This window comes from Cupressus sempervirens, chromosome 6, assembly GCF_028749045.1.
Source record: "Cupressus sempervirens isolate cs-2001-9-10 chromosome 6, ASM2874904v1, whole genome shotgun sequence".
Classification (NCBI taxonomy): domain Eukaryota; kingdom Viridiplantae; phylum Streptophyta; class Pinopsida; order Cupressales; family Cupressaceae; genus Cupressus; species Cupressus sempervirens.
The window spans coordinates 438937013-438947312 of NC_143123.1; the positions used below are offsets into that span (position 1 = coordinate 438937013).

Genomic DNA, 10300 nt, shown 5'->3' on the forward strand with positions numbered 1-10300 from the left:
AGGGAGACTAGATTGTGTGAGAACATAAACATATTTTATTAACAAAATTTAAAATTATTAAATAAATAAACAATTATTAATTTTGTGCATTATCAATAATCATTAAATTTTACTATAAAATATTGTCACTTAATTTGCCGGTGATTAGGAAGAACTTAGGAAGCTTCACTATGCCACGCAAAATGTGCCTAGGCTTAAAGATGGCAGACAACAAAATTTAGGGAATCAATTAACTAAGGCGGTAATACAATCATCGGAGGACACGTGTACGCTGGCATCGTGCTCGCACAGGACGATTTTTCCGCTGCGACGTCTCATCAGCATCCCTAAATCCCATCACTTCATCAACAACACACACGTGTTGATCTGTCGGTATGTCATCCCATTCAACGAATTAACAATTAATACTAATGCGAGTTAACTGTTGGGAATACTTTTCGATTAGGTTTTGTTTTTGCAACAAACGGGCTTTATCCACAGATCAGTTTTTATAGAGATGCGAGCTGCCTAGTTGATTCTGTATGTAAATTTATTCTTTATCTAAATTTGTTTCGAGACTTATTGAAAATTAGACCCTCCTATTCTAGTTGACCTGCATGCGACCGGATCGCATTGGATACAACAAAACCAGGGCGCCTTTTCCGCTGCAGAGTGGAGTTCAGCAATTTTAATGTGGATTCCGGGTTCAATAATCAAAGTGGATGCCACCGACTTTCCTCGTTCCTCGTTGTTGGTCTCCAATCGAATGCCTAATGGTCATTGATTCAGAGAATGTTTTTCCCGGGCGCTCTATTTTTAATGTTCTTTTCTTAGATTCTTTACTTATTGAGAATGGTGGTAATCAATGCATTGTCGCCCCAAACTTTTTGCTTTGACCTTTATTGATCAATACCCTTGCAGAGATTTTCATGGGTTGAAATGCGTTGAGCCCTTTCCGGATTGATATGAATGGGAGATGATTTCATTAGGTTTTGTCAGAAGCTAAAGCCAACGAATTGAAGTTTGTGGCAGTCGTTCAGATCAAGTAGTTGTGGGCGCCTTCGGAATTATGAGAAATTCAGTAAGGAACTAAATGAACTCTGTTTCTGAGATTTTGAAGCTGGTTTAATAATAAATTCTGTAACTGACATGTAAGGTACTATATTGATTAATGCCTTAGATGGAAAGAGTGTTAGTTGCATCAGTAGTTGCTTTGTTTGTTGCTATTAATGCTCGGAAACCCATATTTCTAACTCAAGGTTGTTACAGCATATGTGCAGGGCGATTGGGGAAAAGTGAAATGAAGGATAGAGAATCCAAGGCAGGGATGTATCTAGAGCGGTCATGGAGGCTGGTTCCTCTGGTTTTGATGTTCTTTTCTCTGTGCGCCGTTTCATTTTATTTGGGGGGCATTTATTTCTCGGAGAAAGAGAAATTAAAGCTTGTAGAAAATGAAACATCGCAGCCATCTTTTGCAGCCAAGTGTGCTGTGGCCAGTATGAAAACCGTGGCATTTCACGAATGTAGCATTGAATATCAAGATTATACTCCATGCATGGACCCAAAGGTATGAAACGAAGAAACAAACTGGGCAAAGTATTGAGGTAGTCCACTGCATGGAGATCAATGATTAGTTTCAATTAAATTCTAGGTTATGCATGAAATGCCATCTCTTTGCTTCTAAAGATCCAGGCTATGGTTTTGTATGTTTAGTTTGAAGATTAAATCTATATATCTGCTCTGAATAATCATAGATCTGAAGTACATTAGCACCTGTTCCTGATTAAATATCAGTAAGGAATCGCATGCCTATGATAATCGAAGATTTAGGGGTGTCCTAATGTATAAAATCGTGTTACAATTTAAGTCTTGACAATCTCAAAATCATGCTCTATTTCGAATACGTTTGTCAATGTGATTTGTACTTCGGAAACCAGTACGAGGGTCTCCATGTCATTCATCCTAAGTAAATATTATTGTAAAATTCATCCTCAGTAAATATTATTGTAAAAATACAAATTTTAGTGATCTCTCATCAATTTTGTTTGCAGTAGAACCAAACCAAGTAAAAATTGTCTGAAATCTGAAATAATATACAAAATCAAATTTTCATACAAGCTTATATGATAATATTATTTTTGTATGAAGAATTGTTATGTCCAATTTCATTTCTAAAATCATCTTTTTTGGACTGCGTGCTCCATTACCTGCAGAATAGTAGACCTCGTAGTAAGTGTTCACGAACTAACTCAGTTCTGAACCTATGCCTTTGTGAGATTCTCAATACCGAAACCACTAACTACAACTATTTAGGTAGTATGGTATATAAGATGCACTATTTACGAAGATTTACTAGATAATTCGAACCAAGCTTAGGTATTTCTGAAGTTTGCATATTTGTGTGGCACAAAACACACACTTTACTGAGCTGCAGTAGAAATTGTGTTCTCAACTATAGTATTTGTATTGCTTTGGACAATATGACAATGACAATGTTAGTAACTGGGGTTTTTCTATTTCAAATAGAGCCATGCAAGAGACAACAGTTGCATAGTTAAGAGACTTACTTGGCAATACCAATATAAGAAGCTGACTTGAGGCGGTGCTAAGAACTCAACCCAAAGTTGTAGAACATTCCTCTAGTTTTCGTCTGGTTTTTGTTATACAAATAAGGGGCTTTCAATGGAAAAACAATTATTTCAATTTGATTTTCTGTTTTTCAATAAAGATATAAACAATTGTAATGTATTTCACTTGGTACTTTCTTGAGAGAGTTAGCTAATTTTACTCTGGCTTGGGTCACCACTAGTACTTTCTTTACCTGACTTCTAGCAATTGCATTGTTATGATCAGTAATACTCCCCGAGGTTTCTTCTTAGTTTTTCTAAATAATTAACTTAGACTTATGTCTTTGGTGCATTGAAAATATGTTTTTACAAATTTGAAGTAAATTTTGAGCCACTTTAATGAACATCTGTTTATGTGAGTTTAGTGTACGTTTGTGTTGAGAAAAATGGATTGTAATGTAGCATAATCTTATCGTAAGGTAGATGAGCTATTATGTAAATTGGATGCCTGATATTATGGCTAGTTAATCTTCTTCTTTGACAGAGATGGAAAAGATATGATCGCCATCGACTTGCATTCAGGGAGAGACACTGCCCTCCCCTATCAGAGAGAGTTGAGTGTTTAGTCCCTCCTCCAAAAGGCTACAAGATACCTATAAGCTGGCCAAAGAGCAGGGAAGAGTGTTGGTATATGTATGTCATCATATCATGATCTCATATTCTTCTCCAGCTCCGATGATTTCATGTTTGCAAAATGTCCTCTTCTATTAAATTTGACGGACTTTCAGGTTGAATTTTATAGGTTTTCTTAACCAGTTGATTAGAAAAGTATCTGATAACGTTTGGAGCTGAGAATCTTGTTTTTTGTTTCAGGAATGTTCCCTATGACTGGATTAACAATGTAAAGTCAAATCAAAATTGGCTACGGAAGGAGGGGGAGAAGTTCATTTTTCCAGGTGGAGGGACCATGTTTCCAAGAGGTGTTAATGAATACCTTGATTTAATGGAAGATCTGATTCCTGGAATGAAGGATGGCAGCGTTAGAACGGCCCTTGATACTGGATGTGGGGTAAGTCTTGGTTTCTCAAGTCTGACTAATTGAATCATTTAAGCCTCATTGGTTGATCCAAAAGGATAGATATAACGATGTTCGTATTAGCATGTTGCCATATTCCACTCAGATTAATCTTAGGTTCTAGCTAGGAATGTCTATATTTAGGCTCTGTCCTCTGTTCGTGAAGAAACTTTTCAAATGAATGTGAAATATCAGACTAGGTTCTACAACATAGTTGAAGACAACAAGTGTTGAGTTTTCTTTCATTAAGCTCACATGTCTAGTTTAGAGTTAAGTATTGTTTGTAGTCTATGACATCAGCCATAATTTTTGGGTATTTTCTTTTGGGAGGCACCTAATTGCATTACAAATTAGACGTACATACCCTACCTCCAGTAGAATTTGAACTCATGACTTCCTTTACAAAAATCGAAATTGTCCACCTCTAGACTAACAGTGGGATTAGAAGCCCTTCTTCCATTTATTTGGTCTATAGTTTTGATAAACTTGATCTAAACTTAATAAAAGAACTCATAGGTCTTTCATCTGTTCTCGTAGAATGACTAAACCTTCATTTTTGTTCCTCAATCAGGTTGCAAGTTGGGGAGGTTATCTACTTGATCGTGGTATCTTGACCATGTCACTGGCACCAAGAGATAACCATGAAGCTCAAGTGCAGTTTGCTCTTGAACGTGGAATTCCTGCAATGTTGGGCATCATATCAACACAAAGGCTTCCATATCCCTCCAGTGCATTCGACATGGCTCACTGTTCACGGTGTCTTATTCCCTGGACAGAATTTGGTATGTTACATTACCTATATAAGGTTTTGTTTTCATTCTCAAAGTAATTCTTAAAATAATTCAAATCTGTGGGATGATTTCAACTGGAAATGAACTTTTTCACCTGCAAGCAATCAAGTTCATACATGAAAAACTGCAACATGCTATAAGTAACCTGCATATTTTCCTTTTTTGTTTTATGGAGACAAATGTAAAATGAATTGAGCACTGAGATAATGTGCAGACTGAAACTATAATACTTTACTCTGGTGCATATTAGAAAGACGGATGATTCTGAAAGTGTTGGGAAGCTTTTATTGAATTGAATCTCTTTCTATCTTTGTTTATAGTTATAACTTATTATTGATACTCTGCACAAAATGTGCAAGACCTGCATGGAACTGATTTATGTCTTTGCTCATAGTGATTTGAGAGTCAAGTTGTCAACTCTGGAGTGCTGGTGCTAAAATGTAGTACTACAGAAAGATTTATCCCTTCATTTTCTTTGTTTTGCGGATTTAGAGTATCTGGAATGTAGATTGGAACACAGTCTCTTGGATACTATTCAAAAATCAATCATTTTGCCATACTCATTGCCTGATTTGTAGTTTTCAGGTTTTCGAGTGATGTTTTTTTGGGAAAGTGCATGCTTAGATTATGTTCTGTTTGCAAGTCTCCTGTCTGGCATTTTTTGGGAAAGTGCATGTCTTCTAATTAACAGTAACAGATTTCCACAATCCATTTGTAAAGTACTAAGTTTTCTGGATTCGATTGTGTGTGTTTATTTCATCAACGTTTTGGATCACACTACATGATCCATCATCAGGATAAGAAAGTGCAGGATAGTAAGATATGCAGACTGGACCTTTCTCAAGAATTATAAGAAGTGAACGGGGAAGCTCACAAAACAATGCAATACAAAAAATAGATATAAAAAGCTACACACACCAAAAAATATAAAAAAGAAGAAATAAAAGGAAAAGGTTAAAAAAGAAAGAATTAAAAAACTAAAAAAGAAGAAAAATTGGGACAAATAAATAGCTACATATACATAGAAACAACAATTTATATATACATACATATTATATATATATATAAAAGTAATATAGTTATTAATTTATAAATATATTGGCTATTATATTATAATATAGCTATATGTGTAGTGTATAGCATTGTAAACAATGACAATAGCTAATGGATTATAATAAAGCTATATACATGAAAAAATAAATAAATAAAATAAAATAAAATAAAGAAAATAAAATATAATATAGCTATTATATTTTATTTTCTTTATTTTATTTTATTTTATTTATTTATTTTTTCATGTATATAGCTATATTAAAATCCATTAGCTATTGTCATTGTTTACAATGCTATACACTACACATATAGCTATATTATAATATAATAGCCAATATATTTATAAATTAATAACTATTATACTTATATATATATATATAAATTGTTGTTTCTATATATATGTAGCTATTTATTTGTTCCAATTTTTATTTTTTTTATTTTTTTAATTCTTTCTTTTTTAACTTTTTTCTTTTATTTCTTCTTTTTTATATTTTTTTGGTGTGTGTAGCTTTTTATTTCTATTTTTTGTATTGCATTGTTTTGCGAGCTTCCCCCTTCACTTCTTATAATTCTTGAGAAAGGTCCAGTCTGCATATCTTACTATCCTGCACTTTCTTATCCCGATGATGGATCATGTAGTGTGATCCGAAACATTGATGAAATAAACACACACAATCGAATCCAGAAAACTTAGTACTTTGCATGTCCTCTGCCTAATATTTTGTGTTGGTAAGTTCCAAACAGTTTTTAGTTCTTTAAGATAATTTTGTTTCTCTAGCTTGAAGTTAACCTAAGATCTGAAATTGGGAAGTTTCAACTATTTTGTATCTATCATTGCTGGTGGCTTCTCAATTCAGAAAACTGCTAATAAAAAATATTAATAACTTACTCTATATCGTATCACTCTCCGAGAGACACTCAGGCAGTGTTTGGAAAAGCAGCAAAAACAGAGACGCAGGCAGAGCCCAGAAGCAAAGTCAAAACAAACCAGCCACTAGACAGCTAAAACAATGATAGATTGAGGCCGCAGATATATTCTTTGAAGGAGAACGCTTTAGAAGCTCCCGACTTCTTTAATTGGAAGGAGTAGGATAAGATGAGTAGGGCAATTTGGATTTTTGATTCAAGCAGATGGCACTTCTTCTGAGAAAGGGGCAAAAAGAACCAAAATCAAAACAAACCAGACACTAGGCAGCTAAAAAAGTAACAGATGGAGGCAGCGGATCTATTCTTTGAAGGAGAATGCTCTAAAAATTCCCGAGTTCTTTAACTGGGAGGAGTAGGATAATATGAGAAGGGCAATTTGGATTGGATTCCCAACCAGATGGCACTTCGCCTGAGAGACGGGCAAAAATCAATGCATATTCACAATCAGAATAGGGCAACAGACAGTAATGGTTATTGAAGTTAGGTGGAGTGCTTAATTGGTTCCCGATGTAATTTTTATGTATTTCAGAATGTCCAGAAGGCACTACAGCATATATGAGGTGGCACTTGGTCCTGGTGGCTACAATGGACCAACTAGCCTTTAAAACCTTGACAATACAGTTCTGCATGCAAACTCTCCACCTTTAAGCAGACAACCCTTATTATTTAGATGCATGAAATTTCTGCGGTCCAACATAATAAATCTTAGTAGCTTTTATAATTAAGTGTGTCATGATTTTTATCTCATTCTGATAATGGATCATAGAACATAATCTGAAACGTTGAAGACAAAAAGTTGTACTCTCCAGTAAATTTAACATAATAAGTCTTATCCGATCCACGGATTCAACTGGTGCATGATGACTGTGAATGGAAATGGAAAAACTTAGATACATCATTTTGGAACTAGAAAAAATTAAACCATTTCTTATCCTTGAAGTGATTAAGTAAACAACTTCTTTCTGCTGCAGGTGGAATTTACCTTATGGAAATTGACCGAGTGTTGAGACCGGGAGGGTTCTGGGTGCTATCTGGGCCTCCCGTAAATTATGAAAACCGTTGGCGTGGATGGAATTCGACCATAGAAGAGCAGAAAGCCAATTATGATTCCCTACAAAATCTTTTGACCAGTATGTGTTACAAACTAAATAGCACAAAGAATGATATTGCTGTATGGCAGAAGCCAATAGATAATAATTGCTATGGTAGTCGTAAAGAAACTGCATATCCTCCAATATGCGACGACAGCATCGAACCAGACGCAGCATGGTAAAGTTTGAATTCATTATGATCTTTAATTTAGCACTTGACACTTTGCTGAGATGGGCTTGCCTTCTTAGGCAATATAGACCCTTCAATTTCTGTTTATTTCAAAGTTCTCTGAGCCATTTCAGTGCAGGTATGTGCCCCTGAGGCCTTGCATTGTAGCTGAAAACCCCAACTTTAAGAAATTGGGAGTGGGATTGACACCAAGATGGCCAGATCGTCTACGTGTTGTCCCAGATCGGATTAGAACAGTCTCTGGAGGTAATAGTAATTCATTCAAGAAGGATACAGCTAAATGGGTGAAAAGAGTTGAGTACTACAAAACGTTGCTGCCTGAGCTTGGAAGTGACAAAATAAGGAATGTCTTGGATATGAACACTCGTTATGGAGGTCTTGCTGCTGCTTTAATAAATGATCCTGTGTGGGTCATGAATGTTGTCTCATCCTATGGTATTAATTCCTTACATTTGGTCTATGACCGTGGCTTAATTGGCACATACAATGACTGGTAAGATGTCTTGTACGTGCTTCAGTGTATGCATTTACTTAGGTTTCTTTATCGCACCTTTCTAGGTTGGAAGTTCATGTCTGAATTTGATAATTTATTATTTATTTAATTGTTGAATGTTTCTAGAGTTGATTGTGTTACTGTTTTTTTTCACACTTACTAGATTTCTTTGTCATTCTAGGTTTTGAAAGTTAATGTCTGAATTTGATAATTATTTGATCTTTGTATGTTTCTGGAGTCAATTGTGTTGTATCAAATGTTTCGGATCACACTGTCATCTATCATTAGGACGAATGATAGAAAACAAAAGTATTGTGATCTGAAACATTGACGCAAAAACCAATAACACAATTGAATCCAGAAACATTCATCCTGATGATGAACCACAAAGTGTGATCACACAATTGATTCCAGAAACATTCAAATTGTAGAAATTTGCACTCTCTAATTACTTTTTTCTTCAGGTGTGAGGCATTTTCAACATATCCTAGAACCTATGATCTGTTGCACCTTGATGGGCTTTTCACTGCAGAAGGTCACAGGTGTGTAATCTCATGTTTATGTTTCAGTATAAGCAGGCACGTGTAGTGAGCATTAGCACTTTTTTGATAATCATGGTGATGATTTTCCTCGTCTCTTGGGACAGGTGTGAGATGAAATTCGTTTTCCTGGAAATGGACAGGATGTTAAGACCTAACGGCTTTGTCATTATGGTTGAATCTCCATATTTTGTAGATAGTGCATCGAATCTTGCCTCTGGCATGAGATGGGATTGCAATAAAAGTGACACAGAAAACAGCCGAGATGAGAAAGAAAAAGTTTTGATTTGTAAGAAGAGATTCTGGCAGTCCTGAACACTCTAAAGCAAAGAACGCGCCTTTTGTTGTTATCGCACTGCACATCTACATGCAGAACCATTGTACAAATGAGTAAGTACATCACAAATGTTTTTTCATTTCCGAAGTGCGTGATATTGGCTCAGAAATTGTTGGCCAGTTCAGAAGGTGCGGTGTGAGACGGTCTTGTGCATTCTTTGTTTTAAAAAGTGCACTTCATTCTTTGTATCTGCTCTATAATTCGTTAAAATTGTGCATCTCCCAATGGTGTGCAATTCCATTGAGGTGCAGCATACAACGTCCAGCAATTTTATTGATAAGAGTTCAAGTCACTTCAGAGTAATCGTCTTATTATTATTACATTTAGTATAATTATCACTCGATTCAAAATTTTCAGAGTATAATTTTTACTGATATTATTTTGGTGGTTTCAAAATTTCTTCTCTTATCTTTGATGGATCAGAGAGGATATGGAAACGTTGATGTAAAAATAAATATATACAATCAAATTCTTAAAAATTACTTTAATATTATTCAAATTCTTAAGTATAATATGGCTGTTTGTTCAATTGATCTCATTAATTGTTTTTCACCACCAATTGTACTTTATTTGTATAATTTGTTGAAAAGCTATTTTTAAGTTAATTGAAATTTGTAATGAGATCTTGAATCAACTATCACTATTATTATTCACGATGTCTCCCGCTCCGGCTTCTCTCTGCCTATGATGTTCTTGTAGGGTTTGAATCCATGTTCTTTCCTGCCCTTTCTTTGGCGTATAATGGGGTTGTGGTTCGTTCTTTGGCCAAGGCGGTGGGTGGTCCCTCTGTAATAGATAGGGGTGCGACTTCTGCTCCTATGGCTCCTGTTGGGGAGGCTCATCGTTCCCTTGGCAATGGGAAGATCCACTATCTCTTATGTTGATGTGGCTGCATGAGGCAGGTATTGGGGGTCAAGCTGTGAAGTTGGGGCTCCGAGTTGTTGTCCCTGTTGCTATAAGAAACCTGATTCTGATTCATCTAGAGTTTGAAATAGTTGATGAAATTTCCACATATGTGAAGGACTTCTCTTCCACAGTTGCTATTTTTTCGTTTTACGGGATTTTGGCCTTCTCTGTCAGCTCTATATGCTTGGATATCCAAATATTGGGAGCCTATCATTTCGGATTTAGTTAAGATTTACCCTGTGGCAAGGGGGTTTTTTATTGTGAAATTTGCTACTGTTAAAGATAGAAATGCCATCTTGTGTCGTGGTTTCTCTTCGGAGGAGAGGTTCCCCTTGATGGCTAAACCTTGGTA

At 35.6% G+C, this 10300-nt stretch overlaps 1 protein-coding gene across 3 annotated transcripts; it reads left to right on the forward strand.

Annotated features, from left to right (window-relative positions):
• The first annotated feature begins 437 nt into the window (after positions 1 to 437).
• Positions 438 to 9554, forward strand: LOC149552937 (putative methyltransferase PMT20). 3 transcript variants are annotated; one of them, XM_089788474.1, is made up of 10 exons: positions 438 to 519; positions 901 to 1060; positions 1249 to 1546; positions 3091 to 3239; positions 3420 to 3615; positions 4193 to 4403; positions 7364 to 7661; positions 7792 to 8166; positions 8631 to 8708; positions 8813 to 9554. In XM_089788474.1, the coding sequence occupies exons 3-10, from the start codon at positions 1280 to 1282 to the stop codon at positions 9018 to 9020; spliced, it is 1782 nt and encodes a 593-aa protein (XP_089644600.1). In that variant the 5' UTR covers positions 438 to 519; positions 901 to 1060; positions 1249 to 1279; the 3' UTR covers positions 9021 to 9554. The 3 variants fall into 3 exon arrangements, with proteins under 3 accessions (XP_089644600.1, XP_089644598.1, XP_089644599.1); XM_089788472.1 differs by lacking the exon at positions 438 to 519 and adding an exon at positions 520 to 755; XM_089788473.1 differs by lacking the exon at positions 438 to 519 and adding an exon at positions 520 to 729.
• Positions 9555 to 10300: the final 746 nt, after the last annotated feature.